This window comes from Saprolegnia parasitica (genome assembly GCF_000151545.1).
Source record: "Saprolegnia parasitica CBS 223.65 unplaced genomic scaffold supercont2.220, whole genome shotgun sequence".
Classification (NCBI taxonomy): Eukaryota; Oomycota; class Saprolegniomycetes; order Saprolegniales; family Saprolegniaceae; genus Saprolegnia; species Saprolegnia parasitica.
The window spans coordinates 1-19,020 of NW_012156614.1; the positions used below are offsets into that span (position 1 = coordinate 1).

General features: G+C 58.8%; 10 protein-coding genes across 10 annotated transcripts; 5 read left to right on the forward strand and 5 right to left on the reverse strand.

Annotated features, from left to right (window-relative positions):
• Positions 1 to 98: 98 nt before the first annotated feature.
• On the forward strand, positions 99 to 293 carry SPRG_16015 (hypothetical protein; the record flags this gene model as incomplete). The annotated part of the gene is made up of 1 exon (XM_012355232.1): positions 99 to 293. A coding segment is annotated over one exon (195 nt), but the record flags the coding sequence as incomplete, so codon positions are not given.
• A 1,743-nt stretch (positions 294 to 2,036) lies between these two features.
• Positions 2,037 to 4,710, forward strand: SPRG_16016 (methylmalonyl-CoA mutase; the record flags this gene model as incomplete). Its single annotated transcript, XM_012355233.1, has 10 exons — positions 2,037 to 2,204; positions 2,254 to 2,673; positions 2,726 to 2,800; positions 2,853 to 3,077; positions 3,123 to 3,224; positions 3,276 to 3,357; positions 3,407 to 3,612; positions 3,662 to 4,078; positions 4,134 to 4,361; positions 4,414 to 4,710. The coding sequence occupies 10 exons, from the start codon at positions 2,037 to 2,039 to the stop codon at positions 4,708 to 4,710; spliced, it is 2,220 nt and encodes a 739-aa protein (XP_012210623.1).
• Positions 4,711 to 5,261: 551 nt separating this feature from the next.
• Positions 5,262 to 6,077, forward strand: SPRG_16017 (hypothetical protein; the record flags this gene model as incomplete). Its single annotated transcript, XM_012355234.1, has 2 exons — positions 5,262 to 5,306; positions 5,358 to 6,077. The coding sequence occupies 2 exons, from the start codon at positions 5,262 to 5,264 to the stop codon at positions 6,075 to 6,077; spliced, it is 765 nt and encodes a 254-aa protein (XP_012210624.1).
• Positions 6,078 to 6,112: 35 nt separating this feature from the next.
• Positions 6,113 to 7,072, reverse strand: SPRG_16018 (hypothetical protein). The gene is made up of 4 exons (XM_012355235.1): positions 6,869 to 7,072; positions 6,620 to 6,823; positions 6,492 to 6,563; positions 6,113 to 6,444 (listed from the first exon to the last, which is right to left on the reverse strand). The coding sequence occupies exons 1-4, from the start codon at positions 7,055 to 7,057 to the stop codon at positions 6,376 to 6,378; spliced, it is 534 nt and encodes a 177-aa protein (XP_012210625.1). The 5' UTR covers positions 7,058 to 7,072; the 3' UTR covers positions 6,113 to 6,375.
• A 1,423-nt stretch (positions 7,073 to 8,495) lies between these two features.
• Positions 8,496 to 10,079, forward strand: SPRG_16019 (hypothetical protein; the record flags this gene model as incomplete). The annotated part of the gene is made up of 3 exons (XM_012355236.1): positions 8,496 to 8,929; positions 8,979 to 9,351; positions 9,399 to 10,079. 3 exons carry the CDS (start codon positions 8,496 to 8,498, stop codon positions 10,077 to 10,079), a joined length of 1,488 nt encoding a protein of 495 aa, XP_012210626.1.
• Positions 10,080 to 10,130: 51 nt separating this feature from the next.
• On the reverse strand, positions 10,131 to 13,817 carry SPRG_16020 (hypothetical protein; the record flags this gene model as incomplete). The annotated part of the gene is made up of 10 exons (XM_012355237.1): positions 10,131 to 10,955; positions 10,986 to 11,213; positions 11,258 to 11,420; positions 11,468 to 11,754; positions 11,802 to 11,837; positions 11,890 to 12,855; positions 12,901 to 13,194; positions 13,238 to 13,324; positions 13,373 to 13,531; positions 13,572 to 13,817. 10 exons carry the CDS (start codon positions 13,815 to 13,817, stop codon positions 10,131 to 10,133), a joined length of 3,291 nt encoding a protein of 1,096 aa, XP_012210627.1.
• Positions 13,818 to 14,212: 395 nt separating this feature from the next.
• On the reverse strand, positions 14,213 to 15,269 carry SPRG_16021 (hypothetical protein; the record flags this gene model as incomplete). Its single annotated transcript, XM_012355238.1, has 1 exon — positions 14,213 to 15,269. Exon 1 carries the CDS (start codon positions 15,191 to 15,193, stop codon positions 14,213 to 14,215), a length of 981 nt encoding a protein of 326 aa, XP_012210628.1. The 5' UTR covers positions 15,194 to 15,269.
• Positions 15,270 to 15,433: 164 nt separating this feature from the next.
• Positions 15,434 to 16,582, reverse strand: SPRG_16022 (hypothetical protein). Its single transcript, XM_012355239.1, has one exon. It carries the CDS (start codon positions 16,495 to 16,497, stop codon positions 15,478 to 15,480), a length of 1,020 nt encoding a protein of 339 aa, XP_012210629.1. The 5' UTR covers positions 16,498 to 16,582; the 3' UTR covers positions 15,434 to 15,477.
• A 741-nt stretch (positions 16,583 to 17,323) lies between these two features.
• Positions 17,324 to 17,777, forward strand: SPRG_16023 (histone H2B). Its single transcript, XM_012355240.1, has one exon. It carries the CDS (start codon positions 17,353 to 17,355, stop codon positions 17,713 to 17,715), a length of 363 nt encoding a protein of 120 aa, XP_012210630.1. The 5' UTR covers positions 17,324 to 17,352; the 3' UTR covers positions 17,716 to 17,777.
• SPRG_16024 (hypothetical protein) lies at positions 17,756 to 18,909 on the reverse strand (the record flags this gene model as incomplete). Its single annotated transcript, XM_012355241.1, has 2 exons — positions 17,756 to 18,124; positions 18,175 to 18,909. 2 exons carry the CDS (start codon positions 18,907 to 18,909, stop codon positions 17,756 to 17,758), a joined length of 1,104 nt encoding a protein of 367 aa, XP_012210631.1.
• Positions 18,910 to 19,020: the final 111 nt, after the last annotated feature.

Genomic DNA, 19,020 nt, shown 5'->3' on the forward strand with positions numbered 1-19,020 from the left:
GAGCAGCTGGTCGCGGAGCGACAGCTCTTTCGACCAAGCAACGCATGCTGCATTTCCCATTTCGCCCCGTTCCAGACACAAGAGAAATGGCTTGCCAGTGCGGTCCGTCCTGCGCGTGCAACCCGTGCACGTGCGCCACCACGACGCCGTCGTGCCAGTGCGGCGACAACTGCACGTGCGGCCCGTCCTGCGCTTGCACGCCCACGTCGTGCGCGTGCTCGTCCGCCAAGGCCAACCCGAGCTGCTCCTGCAACCCGTGCCAGTGCGGCGACAACTGCCAATGCGGCAAGTAAACTCGTGCTAAAAAGCGCTGGCTTCAATGCATGCGTACACCACCATCGAGTCTATCTTCTCTGCCGTCGTCTCGCGGCTGCTACATGGACGGCGCCCATCGTTGCAGACAGCAGTCTGGACGTTGTGTAGCGCACGGCTCAAATGACGACAGTCATGCTGGGACTAAAAGGGTACTTGGCGCATACGTGTACGGAGTAGAAAGAGCTTAATAGGTCGATGAGGCGTCAAGGCTGGCACATGCCTTGTCGAATGGATATTCGCATAAAATGCGGAGCCGATGTTGGCGCATGGACGATCGATTGGTCCAAATTGGAGCGCATAAAACCGACAGTGGGTTGACTGAGCGCTCCGCTGCGGCGGTCTTTCCAAGGACAAGTGCAGGAATGAGTTTCGACACGAGCAAAGTCAGTGGGGTTGACCATCTACACTTATGCTACAATGTCAATACTACAACCATCAAGCTGGCCGAGCTGCAATAGTAACCTTAGCGCTTGCTTGCGTCCATGGTGCTTGGAGACCGGTGCCGTCGAGACAGTCACTGCAAGGGATGGACGAGTAGTGCCGCCACGACCTCGGGAAGGGGCAGCGGGCCACCAATAACAAGCGGAAATCGACATGGAATGAGACAACCTTGCCCTAGCAGAGCAATGCACGTGTAGGATGATGGCATTCTGCGCGTTTGTAGGATCCAAAGAAAGTTGCTAAGGTGACTTGGTGTCGCGTTAAACTCGTGGGCGGTTTGAAGAGCTCGCATGGCGCTGTGTGACTGTGGTTTGGACGTCGCGCATGCCATTGCCAACGCCCAAATGATCAAGCTGCGTGGCCAAGGGCGACTCGAGCACTGTTATTCTCGAGGAGATTCACAGTCAAAAATGAAAAGCGTGCGTTTGCGACTAAAACAAAGCAGAACAAGCAAGCAATAGTGGAACAGTACTGCTACCTTGCAGCTTTACGAGTGTAGAGCAACGGACACGGCGTCGTTGCTCTGATCCCGGCAAGATCCATCTTGGGGTTACACCGTCTTTGGGCTGATTAGAGAGGCTTCCTTGGACACGTCCGCGGAGGATCGGGCGTGGCATGACGCTAATGCTCATCGGATTGGATCGACGTGGTTGGTGGCGCATTGCCTCGGCTCGGGTTACAAAGGCAGTGGACGGTAGCCCTTGTCACCAATGCGATACTTACATATATTGTCTTTTCTAGCAGGCACAATTGTGTCCTGCACTGTATCTGCAGGCATGTTCGAGGCGCTTGACGAAACCTTGCGATCGGGTCGTTCAGTGCGGTCCATGTGATGCGCCAGCCGGTATTAACCGGATCCATCCCACAGTCACCTCGCATGTTGTCCGAATCGTCAGTCCCGGTGGGGGCACCCATCTAGAAATGACATCATTCACTCGCCAGCAACGTCAAAGACACAATCTCATAGGCGGTCGTGACCCGGTACTCGATGTGATTTTCTTGCGTTTGAAATGAATCATCGTCGTTATGGCGTCTGCTGTGAGCGTTGTCGAGCACATTTGCACCCCATATTTTTACGGGACCCTACGAAATGGTAGGGGGACCTCCATTGTCCGGATACGCCAGGTTGAATCTAGGCGGAGGGCTGGGGGATGCCAGGTGTCCCCCGTTCTGATTGGCTAAAATCCCTTTTCATACCTGCTGGGATGTGAAAGCCGCCGGCCACAGCATTTGAGAATTCCCTCGGTATGTGGCGATCCACGGTCCCCCGCAGCTTGGCCATGACGCGCGCCATGAGCGTGACCCGCCGGGTCCAGAAGCCTCTGCCGGAAGCATGGGCCAAGGCCGCGACGAAGGAGCTCAAGGGCAAGGACCCGATGGAGACGCTCCTCTGGAAGACGCCCGAGGGCATCAACATCAAGCCGCTGTACACCAAGGACGACATGGAGGTACGACTCGACGATCGTAGCTTGCGACGACGATCACATGCATATGCAGGACTTGGATCCGGCGCAACTTCCCGGCGCCTTCCCCTTCACGCGTGGCCCATATGCGTCCATGTACACGGCCAAGCCCTGGACCGTGCGGCAGTACGCTGGTTTCAGTACCGCCGAGGAGTCGAACGCGTTCTACCACAAAAACTTGAAGGCAGGTCAGCAAGGTTTGTCGGTCGCCTTTGATCTGGCTACGCATCGTGGCTACGATTCGGACCACCCGCGCGTACAGGGCGACGTCGGTATGGCCGGTGTACCGATCGACTCGGTCGAAGACATGAAGATCTTGTTCAACGGCATCCCGCTCGACAAGATGTCCGTCTCGATGACCATGAACGGCGCTGCGTTGCCGATTCTGGCCATGTACATCGTGGCCGCGGAAGAGCAAGGCGTCGACCAGAAGCTTCTCGCCGGCACGATCCAAGTATGCGTGTCTCATCTCTCATGTCATGGTAGCTCATAATCTCTGGTTGTAGAACGATATCCTCAAAGAGTTCATGGTGCGTAACACGTTCATCTACCCGCCGCAGCCGTCGATGCGCATCATCCAAGTACGCAGCTTTGTCCAATGGCGACGTGTCATCTCATCTGGTCGCAACACAGGATATCTTTGGCTACACGTCCGTGTACATGCCCAAGTACAACTCGATCTCGATTTCGGGCTACCACATGCAAGAAGCCGGCGCCGACGCCAAGCTCGAGTTGGCGTTTACGATTGCCGATGGTATCGAGTATGCGCGTGCTGCTGTCGCTGCTGGTCTCGACGTCGACATGGTCGCACCCCGTCTCTCGTTCTTCTTTGCGATCGGCATGAACTTCTACATGGAGGTACCCATGCTTTTATCGCGAAATGATGCTTACTCGTCGACGTAGGTGGCCAAGCTCCGTGCGGCGCGCAAGCTGTGGGCCATTCTCGTCGAAGAGAAGTTCAAGCCCAAGAACCCCAAAAGTCTCTTGCTCCGTACGCATTGCCAAGTACGTTTTCGTTTTCTGGTGTGGCTTTCGCAGCTCATTCGGCGCGTACAGACGTCCGGCTACTCGCTCACCGAGCAAGATCCGTACAACAACATCATCCGCACGACCGTCGAAGCGATGGCTGCCGTCATGGGTGCGCTTCCTCGCCAAGTTACGTCTGTGCTAACACTGGTCGTTATTAGGTGGTACGCAAAGTCTGCACACGAACGCACTCGACGAAGCACTCGGTTTGCCGACCGAGTTCAGTGCGCGTATGGCCCGTAACACGCAGCTCATCCTCCAGGAAGAGACGGGGATTCCCAAGGTCGCTGACCCGTGGGGCGGCTCGTATTTGATGGAGAACCTCACACAAGAGCTCGTCGACTCGGCGCTCGAGATCATCCAAGAGGTACCCTGCACGTTAGCTTCGTCGGCGAGTGCTCATACCATGTATGTAGGTCGAAGACTTGGGTGGTATGGCCAAGGCGATCGAGTCGGGCATGGCCAAGCTCCGCATCGAGGAGAGTGCGACAAAGAAGCAGGCGCGCGTCGACTCGCGCGAAGATGTCATTGTCGGTGTCAACAAGTATCGCCTCGCGAACGAGGACCGCGTCGACGTGCTTTCGATCGACAACAACAAAGTGCGCGAGTCGCAGATCAACCGTATCAACACGACCAAGGCGAACCGCAATGAAGCGGAGGCACAAGAGTGCCTTAAGCGCCTCATCCACTCGGCCAAGCTCACCGAGTCGACGGGTCCCGGCCTGCACGAATACAATTTGCTCAAGCTCGCCATCGCCGCCTCCCGCGCCCGGTGCACGGTCGGCGAAATCTCCGATGCTCTCGAGACGGTCTGGGGTCGCCACGTGCCCAAGGTATGACTGCATTGATGCATCGGAGCAACAAGACTTATGCGATGTAATGTCGTAGAGCTCGGTCGTGCAGGGTGCGTACCGCGATACGTACATGGCCAGTGAAGCCGAGGCCGAATACACGACGGTATTGGCCGAGGTGGATGCGTTTGCCGAAGACCAAGGTCGTCGGCCGCGTCTTCTCGTGGCCAAGATGGGCCAAGACGGGCACGACCGTGGTGCCAAGGTGATTGCATCGGGCTTCTCGGACCTTGGTTTTGACGTCGATGTCGGTCCTCTCTTCTCGGTACAAGGCTTCTATCAACCAATTCATGTCTAATAAATCGATGCTCCTGTAGACGCCGGAAGAAGTCGCGCGCCAAGCGATTGATTCGGATGTGCACTGTGTCGGTGTGAGCTCGCAGGCCGCTGGGCACAACACGCTCGTGCCGGCGCTCATGAATGCACTCAAGGACCAAGGCGCAGAGCACATTTTGGTCATCTGCGGTGGCGTGATCCCGCCCAAGGACTATGATTTTTTGTACGAACAAGGTGTCGGCGCCATCTTTGGTCCTGGCACGCGCCTCCCGACGGCCGCCAGCGACACGCTGAAAGCCATCTACAAGAAGCTGGCCCAAAACGCGGCGCAGGATTAGATATGCTGGTGGTGCGCAATAATGTATCGATCTTGGTGTTTACTACGAACCTCCTCAACGACGACCTTGTCACCCCCATTCCGTCTTTCCAGACAAGACGTCGCGAACCAGTGCGCAACGAGCCTGGAGCAGATCGAGGCGATCTGCGTGTTTTGCCCCAGGAATTTGTGTCCAGTGCTCCAATGTAAGCAAAAGTGCGTTTTGTGAGCTTGGAGCCAAACCTGCAGGTTTACGGACGCGAGAAACCATCGATCTGGGCTCGCCATCATGCGATCGATCGAGCTCATGGAGCTTTTCAACTCTTGTAATAAGCTCTGATACAGTATTCTCTTGTTCCAGCGTATCATCACCACCTGAAACCACGGCAGAAGATTTGCGAGCCCTCCTACCATGGACCAAGGGCAATTATTATATACCCTTGCATGGACGCAGCCAAGGTCTCGAGGTCGAGCGCGACGCTGCGATCCACGTGCACAGCTCGTAGCACCGTCAAGGCGTTTGTTCTGATTCTCGTCGTGACAGCCCTGGTATTTGGTGTGCGCTCCGTCGTCATGGCCCACACCCACATCATCACCGCGCTCCCCGACTGGGTCGAAGTACGTACCTTCCCGTGGCACTTAATCGAATCAAATCTTTACTGTGCGTAGGGCCACCGCGACATCGGCGGCTTGGTCTGCGTCCTCGCACTCTGGATCTCGGTGCTCGCGGGCGTGCCCTGCACGCTCCTCGAGACCTTTTCCGGCGTGTGCTTTGGCTTTGGCTACGCCATCCTCATCAACACGGCGGGCACGGTCCTCGGGTCAGCGCTCGCGTTTGGTGTCGCGCGAGCATGCGGCGAGCGCCTCGGCGCCCACCTCATGGCCAAGTACCCACTCGTCCTTGCGCTGCACCACCTTTTCGAGTCCCGCGAGACCAACTACCGCGTTTTGTTCTGCATCCAGCTCGCGTACGTGCCGGTGACGCTCAAGTGCTACAGCCTCAGCGTCCTTGGCGTCCCCTTCGGGCCCTTCCTGGTCTCCAATTTCGTGTGCGGCCTCCCGCTGGGTGTGTTCTGGGCCTACGTCGGCAGTGTCTCTGGCAACATCAAAGACGTCCTGGCCGGCGATGGCACACTGTCCACCGATCACATCGTTGTTCTGATCGTAAGCCTTGTCGGTAGCGCCGTGGGTCTCGGGTTCATCTGGTACTATACGCGCAACGAGCTCCGGCGAATGCAAGCGTCAGCCCACAGCAAGACCAAAGCAACCATGGACGAGCCCTCTGTGTCACGCGCGTTGCCGCAGCACGTGGTGTTGATGTCCATGCCGCCGGGGCAGCCACCGCCTTTGTCTGCGTCGAGCCTCGACGCTCGCCACCACACGGTGTAAGCGGGCTGCCAACGACGAAGAGAAGCCGTCTCGAATCGTGCCGAAAAGCGTGTTAGGCGCATCGGGTAGCGTCGTTGCAGCGATTACTTTTTGTTCTTTCTCGCCGTCTTGAGGTCCGTGCGCGGCAGATCCGAGCGCAGCGGGAACGTCGTACCCGCGTTGGCCTTGGCCTTGTCCTCGGCGCTCGGCGCGGCCGTCGTCGACGCGACCTGAAGAATGTGGTCGAGCTTGGCGCGGTTGTGGAACGTGCCGTTGACGTCAATGAGGTAGAACCCCATCGAGTCGTTGATCTTGAGCGTCAAGTACTTGCGGTTTGCGACTGGACGCGGATCTGCGGCAACGCATAGTCGGTCGGCTCCGAGAGGCCCTACAACAGAGAGTTCCAATTGTCTTCTTGCGAAAGAGACGGCCTACGCCAAGAAACTTGTGCGTCGTAATGCGAAGCTTGGCGCCGCCAGAGATTACCGAGACGCGGGCAATCGAGCGCTACACCGAGCGTCGTATGGACTGTCCGCAAGGCGGAGGATTGGATGGATGGATACCTGGGCGAAGAAGCCGACGATGCCGGCCATCATGACGCTCGCGCCGAGGCCAATCGACGACCACGCGTCGTTCGTGATGATTGACATGAGCGTCGTGTCGGGCACGTCGACCGGCGTGATCGGGATCGCCATCTCGGCGCCCTTGAACCAGCTCCAGAACGCAATTTGCACGAGCGACGCCGACGAGATCATGGTAAAGTACGTCTACACGCGGCCAAGTGGACGCAGCGATGACATGATGGCTGGTACCTTGCGGTGGAACTCGTACAGAACGTCGCTCGGGACGACCGACGTCGCCGGCGCCACGTGATCGTTGTCGCCGAGGAGCTTGAAGCGCGCGTTGGCTGGCGCCGACTTGCGCGCGTCCGCAGCGAAGCGCCGGAGCGCGGTCACGGCCACGACCGGGTGGCGAAGGCGCAGCAAAGACCCGCAGAGCATCGTCGTTCAATCTGTTGCATAGCCAATGGCAGATCCACACTCTGCTGCGAAATAATGTAATGCACACTATATGTGATTCTTAAAATAATGTGCATTTCATGTTGCGACTCGCGAGTTCGGATGATGCACGTCCTTTTCAAGGTGATGGAAATGCAGCAGTCGAATGGACGCAAACAAACCCTACCACTGACTTGCTACGCTGCCTTTATGACACCATGCTGTTTCTTTTGAGTCCCTTGTAACAGGAAATAGAGGGGCGGGTCTGGGGGCGGGTGGAGACGCGTACTGGGAGTGTGTCGAACGTCGGCGGCCAAAAGCTCTTCAACGTGCAGAAGCTCTTCGTTCGGCAACAAAAGATCACATCCGTCGTCGGCATGTGCGTATGAGGTACTAGTACAATCGTCTTGGACGAGTGATTCGTGGCGCGGTTGAACTCGCGACGGTGGTGTTCCCATGTGCACGTAAAACGTGCTGCGAGCTCCCGCGCCTGGACATGCAGCGTCTGCAAGCGAGCCTCGTGGACTCGGAAGATGCCCTTCATCTGCTGCATCATCAGCATGATGTCGCTGCGTACCGTGAAATGCGTCACGACCAGTCGCTGGCCTATTTGGAGCGCCGTGATCGGACCGTCGTAGTACTCCGTTGTTCGTTGTCGCGGTAGCAAGGTAGCAAAGTAGTTGGCTTGGTACAGTCGAACGCTATCGATAGGTGCGTCGACGCGGTCATCGGAGCCTAGGTTCTGGACCATACAACGACGTCATGGCAGACTGAAGCAGAGACCCTTGGTACTATACAGATGTGGGATAATACCGTATGTCCACAACGCCCTTCAACATCGTACGAAGTGTCCAACACTGCGAGAGGCAGCAGCATTTGCAAGCCCGACACGCCCTGCATCATGCTTGGCCTCCACACATATAGCACGACCGTGCTGGCTCAATGTACTATACTCTTGAAATGACTCGTCGTCTAGTGTTCCTACAGGTACCACGTTGCCGAGTCATCCTGATTCTGCAGGCAGCGTTGCAACCGGCAACGCTGTGTCGGTCCCATCACGGCATTGGATCCAGTCAGCATCGTCGTTTGCATGCAGTGGACCACGAATCGCTGGTATCGTTCGATTGTCCCAAGAGCGCGGCAGAGTTGGTTGTCCAAATGCCGTTGTCCTTGTCACACAAGTGCAACCTGACCTGCACTGGCTCGCTTGGGTGCTGCCACGTCATAATAGCCATCTGGTTTACGAGTCATCATGGGCGAAGCCAAAATACAGTCCACGCCGCGCGGGCAGCTGGTGCACCGGCATCAACGGCCGCTGCAACGCGTCTTCTTCGAACCACGGTGCTTTTACAAATAGGAGCCGGATCCCAACCATTGGCAGTAGTACAGTTTACTCACTTCGTCTATTGCTGCACGTCCATCACGGCATCCCACACCAACGATGTCGGCAAGTCCGATCACGATCATGGAGTCGTCGCATCTCGGGTACCTCAAGCCATACGAAATCTTCGTCGACTCGAGCCACGGCGACATCTACTCGAACGCGTGGCGCGGACAAAAGGCGCGCACGCCACAGGACGACTTTGAGGGGCCGCTTCGAGACGGGTCGCCCGTGGACCTCTTCTCGGCTGCCCACGCCGGCCTTCTCGTTAGCGCGGGTGTCCTTGGCATGGTCACGACGCTGCTTACTGTCCTCGCGGCGCCAGGACCCGGCCATGCCGGTCTTGTCAATCTTGGCTTCTACGCCAGAGTGCTCTTTGCGCTGACCTCGGACAGCGTGCCATTCCTTGGCTACAAGCGCAAGTCGTATATGCTCCTCGGGTGGGCCTCGATGGCTGTCGCCTTCTTCGTTCTCTCTATCGTTGCACGCGACGGGTACGACTTCTCAGGTGTTGGCGATGGTTCTTATAGTTGACTGCGTTAGCGACGCGTATGCAGCCGCTGTCGTATTGGCATCGCTCAGCGCGGCGCTCGTTCAGACAGCCTCGGACGGGCTCATGGTCGAGTACGCTCAGCGCGAGCCCATCGAGGCGCGCGGCCGGACGCAAATCACGCTGCTGGCTTTGAACTGGTTTGGCGCGAGTCTGTCGTCGCTGCTGCTCGCATGCCTCACCGACGACGCCAGCGGCGACGTGACGTGGGCCCTCGACAAGGCGTCTGTCTTGCGCATCGTTGCTGTCATCTGCATTCTTCCCGTGCCTGCACTTCTCTTTTTCATTACCGAGTCGCGCCTCGCGCCGTCTCTCGAGTTTCGCCGGCGCCGCTACATGTTTGGGCGCTTGCTCCAAAACAAGGCCGTACGTCGTCGTCTAAAGCGATGCATCATCTCATTGTGGCGGCGTAGATCTGGCAAGTCGCTCTCTTCCAAGCCGGTGCGGGCTGCTGCCTCGCCTTATCGTCCGTTGCCAATGGGTACAGCCCGCTGCTGTGGTTCCGCACCATCTACCCCTGGATCGTCCGACTCGTATTCTTTGTGCTCTTCGCCTACGCGCTCGCGTACGTGCAACGCCGCGGGCTCTCGTGGCACTGGCAGCGATCGTTCCTCTCGGCTGCGTCCGCCAACATGCTTCTCCACGTCCTCCAGCACGCGTCCGTGGTCGACGATGCGACCAACTGGGGCGCGGTGACCCTTGTCTGGGTCTCGTCTGTGCCGACGGCGATCCAGTACGTGCTCCGCCACCTCCCGATGGTCGAGGTCGCCCCGTACGGGTTTGAAGCCACGACGCTTTCGCTTCTATCGACGTCTGCTGAAATCGTGCATCCGCTCATGATGGCGCTGCACCAGCACTACGCGGGCCCCGACGGCCGCTGGAGTACGTTGACGTTCTACATCGCCTTGGGGCTCAACGTCGTCGGGTGTCTCTCTGTATGGTTCCTTCCCAAGCAGCGCAGTGACTGCATCTTGCTCCGCCACTTTGGCGGCCTGAGCAAGCTTGCGGCGTGGCTCTTGTTCACGGCGCTGGTATTGCATCAAGTGGCCGCAGCAGTTTTGCAGTGGCCAGGGTCGTCCCTCTCCCGTCTCTAGTTGTTTTTGTACAATATTCGTCATTAGTAATTATAGTGTGACGTCGACAGTCTACAAGGTAGGGCGCCCAGCCACGTCGACTTCTTGCAGCTCAGTTTTCGGGATCCGAATGCGGACATCGTCACTATGGCTCTTGGTCCGCACCGCGTGCATGTGTACCTTCATTGCCGCGTTTTCTTTCATGAGCGCCTCGTTCAGCTCCTCGAGCTGCGTGATGCGGCGCGCGTCATCTGGGCTCTGCTGGCTCGAGTCGCGGATGAGCTGCTGGAGCTGCATTTGTGTTTGCTTGGCTTTTGTCTTGAAGAGCACGAGGTGCTTCTCGAGATTCCCAATGTAGTCTTGCTGCGCCGCATATTGCGCCTGGAGCTGCGTCAGCTCGGTTGGCGACGACGACGACGAGAGCTGGAGGCGCGCGACCTCGTCTTTCGCAGCGTGCAGCTGCTCTTTGAGGGCCGCCATGTGTTCTTCCCACTCGGCCTGGCGCTGGCCGACGTACCGGTCGTACTCGGCGAGACGCTTCTTGTCCTTCTCTGCCTCGTGCACGCACCGCTTGGCAACGTCCAGCTCGGCTTGCTTGGCCGCGAGGAGCGCGCTCATGTCTGCGATCGCCTTGTCGTCCTTCAACTGCTCGAGCTTGGACTGCTTCTCAGCCACGAGGATCGTCAGCTCGTCAATGGTATGCAGCGACTGGGCGTGCGCGGCCTCCTGCTGCACGAATCGCCGATCGTACTCGGCGCGCGCGGCCGCGAGACCGTGCTCGAGCTGCACGCGCGTCTGCGACAGCTGCGTGATGAGCTCTTCTTGCTGCTGGATTTTGGCCTGCAACGCGCGCTCCGACGAGGCCAGTGTCACCAACTGTGTACAATGTGAAGCCACCTGTATGATCGGTTGCATGTCGATCCGTACCTCGTTCCAGGAGAGGCGGAGCCACGCGAGGAGCTTTCCGTCGCCAGTCCGCGGCACGCCCAGTGTCTTGAGGATTCGGTCGAGCGGCGACGTCGCTTTGCTCGTGCTTGGGCAGATGGACTTGGCCGATTCGAGCTGCGCGTCTTGAAAGAGGATTTGCGAATTGAGGTCTTCGATCTGCTCTTCGAGGGCCGCCAGCTCGTCTTGGGCGCCGGGCTCGAGATACGCCTACCAAGCACTTCGTCCAGCCAATGGATCAGTGTACGCCGCACCTGTGCTTCGTTCTTTTCCAACAGCAAGGCGAGCTTCTTCTCCGCGCGCTCCTTCCGGCGCTTCAGCCGGGCAACGTCGTCCGCATCCGGCAGCGACGTCATCTTTTGGTTCATGGCTTGAATCGTTGCCGAGAGGTCCGAGATACTATGCTGGACGCTCAAGCTGTCCAGTCGACTGTGTAAATATGGCGCATGTTTGTTTAAAGTCACCTTTGACGCATCTTTTCCATCTCGAGCCCGGTCTTGCGCAAAGCAATGTCGTGGATTTGCCGCTCGGTTTCTTCCTTGTCATGCACGAGCGACTCCATCTGGTCCGAGACGTCCTTGGCGTCCAACGCCGCTTGCAGCTGGCTCTTGAAGAGCGAGTGGAGGCTCTGCGCAGCTGCGAGGGACGCATCGGCCGACTTGGGTGGCGACGGCAGCTTCTCCAGCCGGCGCCGGGCCGTCGTCGGGGCTGAATGCACGCGGGAGATGGGACTTGGCAGCTGCCGCTGGTTCTACGCCATGCTTCAGTGCTTCAATAATCAAACGACAGGAGACGTACCGGACTGGGCACAGCTGGCACCTCCGTGTCCTTGCCCTAATGCCATAAAAGTAATGAGTTTTCTACAGCTCTGCGTGTATACAAGCACCTCGTGGTGATGGTTGTTGTTGTCGTCGTCGTCGATAAGTACACAATCGTCATCGTCGTCCGCCGGCTGGTGGCGCTGGCGAAAGAGGCTCTTGGGCCCACTGATGGTCTCGTCTCGCTTGGCGCGCAGAAGCCGGTCGGGCGACGTTTTCGCCGCCGTGTGGCTCGCGTCGGCGCGCAGCGCTTGCACGCGGGCCTCGAGGGCAGCGTTGGCCGCCTGCAGCTGCTGGTTGACGAGCACCGTGGTGTCAAATTCGGCCTTCATCTTGAGCATGAGCTGCTGAAGCGCTTCCATGTCCTTGGCCTTGTGGTTGAAGATCTCGACGTCTTGCTTGAGCTTCTCTTTCAGCGCGAGGATCTCGGCGTGGGCCTGGTCCGTGTCCATGTCACTTGACTTTGTCGGCGGCGCGAGGAGCAGAATCGCGTTGAGCGCCTTGACCACGTCGTTGAGGCGCTGCTGCACGGGCCGGCCCAGTGTCTTGACGTCGCGTTCGAGCGACACGAGCGTCGTCGCGGCTTCCTTGGCGCACACTTTGGCCTCGCGGACAAGGCGCTTGTAGTGCCGCGCCGTCTGCATTTCCGCGTCGAGCTTTTGCCGCCATGATTCTTCCGTGTCGGCCTCGCCTTGCTGCTGGAGCTGCGTCTGGAGCTCCTGGATCTCCGACTTCATGCGAGCGATCATCGACGCTTGCTCGTTCTCGACCACATGGTTGACGACCGGCCGGTTCTTGATGTTCTTGGCCCGGTTCGCGTACTTGAGCGTGTTGAGCGTCTCCTCGAAATTGGACGCCGCCGGACTGACGCACGCAATCATGAGCGTGGTCGAGTTGCCGCCAAGAGAGTCCTGGAGGAGGCGCGTCAGCTTCGAGTCGCGGTACGGTACGTGGAGCTTCTTCTTGGCTTCGTCGCCGAGCGCGCTAATCACGTTGCCGAGCGCAAGGAGCCCTTGGTTGATGTTGATTGACTCCTACACAAATACTGTATATACGTGCTGCCACGTCATTTTCGGTACTTTGAAACGACCGCCGACCGCGCCCGTGCGCTTGGCACGCTCCGAGCCGGCCAAGTCGACGAGGTGGAACTTGGCGAGCGTAAATTCGCCCGTCCCGAGGTCGCGCTGCTGCAGCATGAGCGTAAAGATTGCATGCGACCGGCTCGACTGCTCGTTCATGTTGGTGCTGCCCGTGACGCGCGCGGCCGTGCCCATCGAGAGGAGTCGCATCACGTCTTCTGGCGTCTGCACCGCGCGCGACTGCGCGCCGGCGACGACAATGTGGCCGTTGGCGTCTTCGCGGATCGACAGTTGCTACATGCAATCGGTATGGCGAAGACGCTATGTGGCACTGTACCTTGGACGACGTCTCAGGGTGCAGCAAGTCGCGGAGCTCTTCGTTGTAAATCTCGAGGTACTCGACGCGCAGAAGGAATTCCTTGACCTGCAACCAAGTGAGCATGCGAAAAGCGAGGTAGGTGCGCGCTCGTACGTGCTTGAGTTCTTGCATGCAGCGAAAGACGTGGCAGACGGCGCGCGGAATGACGCCATGGCCCTCGTCAATCTTGGTGCTGTAGGCCGCGCCGCCGCTCATCGTGTGCGTCTTGCCGCTGCCTGTTTGGCCATACGCGAGCACGGTCGCGTTGTAGCCCTAAGCTCGCTGCCGCATGTGTGTCGATGAAGAGGTGTACCTCCATGAACTTGGCGACGAGCGAGGCCACGGACGCATCGTAGAGCTTGGCCTGGTTGGCGTCCGGCGTCAGGATCGTATCGAACGTGAACGGCCGATCCTTGCCGACGACGAGCTGCGTCGGCGCCGTGCCATTCGTCGGAGGCACGCGCACGCAGTTGGCGCCGGGAATCGGCTCGGCGCCTCTCGGCTCCTTCTTGCCGAGGACGGGCCGAATCCGGACGCACACGTGCACGCAGTCCTCCATCGTCGCACAGAAGGGCAAACTTGCAAGTGCTTCGACAAAATAGCGCTAATTTTAGCAAAAACGAAATTTAATTCCAATAAATGGGTCCGAGTCGGTTGGGAGAGGAACGAACAACACGAGGGTCGACACGTCCTCGAGCAGGACGTCAAGTACATGTCCAGTCGCCCTACGTAGCGACCGAATCCCAATGTATGTTACAACGCTCATGAGCAACAAGTAGTTGCCCGGCAACTTCAACTTGAGAGCACCTCCTGCCTGTCCCGGCGGTGTTGCCACACATATCGGTCGAGGCGACTGTGGAGAGCTGACGATGAGGTGCCTGGTCGTTTTCATGCAAACAGGCCGAGGTCAATGCCGTCCGTGGTCAAGGATATATGCATTGTTACGCTTAGATCTTAGCGCCGACGGCGATCCCGGCTACGACTACGGCTGCGGCTGCGACGGCGCCGGTCCCGGCTTCGGCTGCGCTCGCGACGGGACGATCGTCGGTCGCGCGACTGCGACCGAGACCGGCGTCGGTCACTTTCGCGCGGCTTCGAGCGCGGCGTCTCATCCACGGCGGGCTTGGGTTCGTCGAGGGCTTTGTTGCCACGGGCTTCGCGCATCTCGACAATCTTCTTTCGAATTTGCATGTAGCCGAGATGCATCTTGCCGCCAAAGTGGTCGGCCAAGCGCCGGTCGCTGTCAAAGATGCTGAGGAAGGCCCCGCACATATCACATACACGGAGCTTCTGGTTGACGTTCGTCATCGCCAGCGGGTTACCTGGCAGCACGGCCATGAGGGTCGCCTGTGCCACATCGACTTCTGGCATCAACGCATCCGCGCCCGCGGTCGACGCGAGGACGGCGCTCGGCACACCTTGAAGCGCAGCCTTCTTGACCTTGAGCGCTTCGACCTTGGCCATGAGCTCCATGGACAAGTCGACTTCGCCTTCGTTGCCAGCGTCTTCCGCCTTCTGCATGAGCTCTGCGATTTCGGCCGTGATCTCAAGCACCTCCTTGTTGTTCTCAATGTCGAGCATGGACGAGACGCGGGCGCCGTCTTGCTCGTCGAGGCGCTTCAACGCGCGCGAGATCTTCTTCTCGACGTCCGAGACGTAGCGCACGAGCTCTCGCTCGAGGTCAGCCTCGTAGCCGTAGTCACGCTGGTTCTTGGCGCGGTCTTCTTCGTACGCGAGCTTGAGTTTGGGCAGGTGGAGCTTGGGGCACTCGCCCATGTCCATCTTGGTGTTCTGGAAGAGGTCATGCGGGCAGAGGCCGCAGAGGAAGCGCTTGCAGACGCGCTGGTCGCGGAAGTCGCGGATGTCTTCCTGCGGCTTGTCGCCATCGCGGTTCCGGCCCATGAGCTCGTCGAGGAGCGCGCGTTGGGCGTCCATGGTCGCGTCCGATCTTTCGTCGGTCTGCGCCCCACACAACCAGTGGCCGCCCCGGATTGGACAAAAGTCGTCGAAAATGGCGACGCTTTGAAATTAGGACATGGCCTAATTGCCTCGATGGAGCCTTGTCTAACCACACCCAACGCGTTACCACACCCAACGCGTTTGCCAGCCACGATCGGCGACAGCTGTGTGCACGGCCCATTAACCCTCCCAGGCCGAGGTAGATAAGATGCACGTCAAGAGGCTAAGACTAGTGTATTATTCGAGGTACGACTCCATTGTTACGGCTTGAAGATGACCTTGTCGTTGCTCATGTTGCCAGCGTAATCGAGCAACGCGGCCGCAGCCTCTTCGAGTGGGTAGGCAATGCGGACGTTGGTCTTGAACGTCGTTGTGAGGCCCTTCGCGACCTTGGCCATCATCTCGGCGACGCCAGCACCGCGCTCGACCAAGTACTGCTCGACCCAGAAGCCGTTGAGCTTCTTGTTGAGGAAGATGAGGTCGCGCGGGCTGACACCGCTCGCGCCTTCGCCCGAAAGCGCGCCGTAGACGAAGAGCTCCGAGTTGGCAGGCATCGCCGAGAGGACCGCACCCGACGTCGCGCCGCCAATCGCGTCAAAGCCAATCGTTGCGCCAAGCTCCGTCGCGAGCTTCTCCAGCGCCTGCGTCCAGTCGGGATGCGCCGTGTTGACAATGTGCTCGGCGCCAATCGCACGGAGCGTGTCGACGTGCTCTTGGCGGCGCACGACCGCGATGACCGCGATGCCGTGCTCCTTCGCGTGGCGCACGAGCATCTTGCCGAGGGCCGAAGCGCCGGCCGTGTGGACAATGGCCTTGACGTTGCGCTGGACGGCGATCTCGACAAACGCGACGACCGTGAGCGGGTTGATAAAGCACGACGCGCCGTCTTCGAACGAGGCGTCTTCCGGGAGCTCGATGCACGAATGCGCCGGCACAACAACATACTCGGCCCACATGCCCGCGGGGTCGACGATCGTGCCAATGCGCTTGCCGAGAAGGTGCTGCGCGTCGGCGCCGGCGGCGACAACGACGCCGGAGCCCTCGACACCAGTCACTTGCGGCAGCGGAATCGATCCAAAGTTGCCGTAGTAACCTTGCAGCTGGGAAAAGTTGGACGGGTTAATGGGGCTCGCCGCGACCTTGACGAGCACTTCGGTCGCTGCCGGCGTCGGGACAGGGATCTGCTGGACTTGAAAGCACGCTGCGAGGTTGGGCTGGGCAAAGTCCTTGACGCGCTCCACAAGCATGAGCGCGCGCATCGTCGTCGGGATCGTGGTCATCGTTGTGGATGAAAGGAAAAGGCAAAGTGACTTCTTCGCGCGGCGCTTCAAAGCGGGATTACGATCGGCGAGCGGTGGACAAAACGTGGGCTTTTGCGACATGTTGAAGATTTCTTCGGTTTTCACTTCAGGTTTGTATGGTACGATTCGGCATCAGCGGACACGGCAATGAGCGTCCCCGGGAAGCACCGACGACGAACGATCAACTCGAGTACACTTGGGGGGATTGCACTCTGAAGTAAAGCAGCGTAAATTGCCTCGTTCACGTTGCGTCGCCCGTCGAGCGACTCGTCAAGTCTGATGCTGTTTTGTCCTTCGCCTTCTGCTGGGCTACGATGGCCGTGACGTCGCAAGATCCCAATGCACGACGAAAGCTGAATGCAAATGCGCCCCGAGCTACGACACTTGACATCGTGCCAGTGCTCGCCGAAAGAAGTGGTGAAGCTCGGGGCTCTGAGCGGGGGCACACGGACAGTGCAATGCCACTGTCGAGGTGGTCGAGGTACCGGTACTGTATTGTGAGCCGCCAGTTTCTAGAATATGGTTCTTAAGCATTGTCGTGGCAATCTAATAGGACGCGAAAGCATTGTCTTATAGATATGCTGGATGCGTTCGGTTGAGCGCTTCTCTGCGCTGGAGTTGATAAGCCACAACAACCGTTGCTTGGTTCTGGCAGAAGCCACGTTCGGATTCATTTCAGCCAATCAAATGCGTTCGCGGCAATCGGAGCTAAATTTTCCGCCAATCACATGATCGTGCCAATCAAATCACGCCATTACGGGCCCTCGACCAGCACGAACGGCACAATGACAGCGAAAAGGGACATTCCAGATTTTCCCCAGACAATCACACGAGATGGCCAAGACCCCGAGCAAGAAGTCCGCCAAGGCCCCGAAGAAGACGGGCGAGAAGGGCAAGGCCAAGAAGGGCAAGCGCGTCGAATCGTACTCGACGTACATCTACAAGGTCCTCAAGCAGGTGCACCCGGAGACCGGTATCTCGAAGCGTGGCATGTCGATCATGAACTCGTTCATCAGCGACATCTTCGAGCGCATTGCGTCCGAGGCCGGCAAGCTCTCGCGCTACAACAAGAAGTCGACCTTGTCCTCGCGCGAGATCCAGACGGCCGTGCGCCTCATGCTTCCTGGTGAGCTGGCCAAGCACGCTGTCTCGGAAGGCACGAAGGCCGTGACCAAGTTCACGTCGTCGGCGGCATAAACGTCTCTGTATTTATATATGCCTATGTACTCTACTTGCTTCATGAGTCCAGCAAAATCACACTGCGTATATCGAGTCCATCGCAGCAGGTCAGCGAGTGCAAAAGCCGGAGCAACGCCATGCTGTCGAGCTCGTACGATGCGTTCTCGACAGACGCAGTGGCATGGAGTCGCTCTTGCAGCGGCGGAACAAGGTACTTGCACACATGGGCGGACGCAATGTTGTCGATGGCACCTACATATGCTGGCGCCTCTACGAGCGGCGCCATGTCTGCATTCCACGCAGCTTGGAGTTTCGTGTAGATCGCGGAGCTTGCATCGTTCTCACAATGGAGCGGTGCGTTGTCAACAGAGTGTTGTGGATCGCATGTAATCGCCTGCAGGAATGTCTGACTGCGCGTCGCTGCTCGCTACAGAGGGCAACGACAATCAATACGGCAAATTTGGTCCAATGGGTCACCTTGGAGAGCACGGGGGGCGGCGGTATCCGTTGAAGACACGCTGCGAGCTCTGCATTCAGCGCTTGAAGAAGATGCTTGACCTTATTGAGGCGAAACCAAGTGGGAAAGACGGTCGGGAGACTGGGCGCCGCGTCGGCGGGGTAGCTCGAGCACTTGGTTTCGAGGACGTGCAGCACACAAGCATACGCCTTCTGGATGCGCTCGAGCTGGTCGCGGTACGAGATGCGAATCGGGACGGCCGACGAAACCGAGTCCCGCTGCGCTAAGATCTGGTTGAGTTTCCCGGCAGCGACGGTTGGCGGTGCATCCCGTCCGCGCCACAGCAGCGCCATGTCTTGAACCTCCTTGATCTGGCTCGTCATTTTGCGGGGAAGCGCGAGAGGAGTAGCTGCCGCGGCCGCTTCAGCTCCTGTCGTCATCGAGGACGGAGCGGACTCCGAGGCCACTTTCAATGGCACGCGCTTTACAGTCGCACCCCGAATGGACTTGGCCCGCTTAAGCGCCTCTTCCAGCGCCGACTCGGCATGGGCCACGGCGAGCCGAAGCTGGTCCTCTTCATTCTTGGCCGCCTCTGCCTGTTCTTGCACACGCTTCTTGAGCTGCCACGACGACGAGCAATAGCAAAGCGAGGCTTTCAGACTGCTGCAGTGGTCGCCGAGAAGCGCTGTCCGCGCGGTGAGATCCGCCGAGACCGCGTCCAGCACCTCCAGGAGCCGTGCCAAGTCCGCTGCCATGCGGTTATCCGGTATTTGCGGCACATGCCACATATCAAAAGGCCACCCATCCTGTGTGTCCGCGAGCTTTGTCCGTGGCGGGTGATTCGTGATCACGGCAAGATTGCCCTG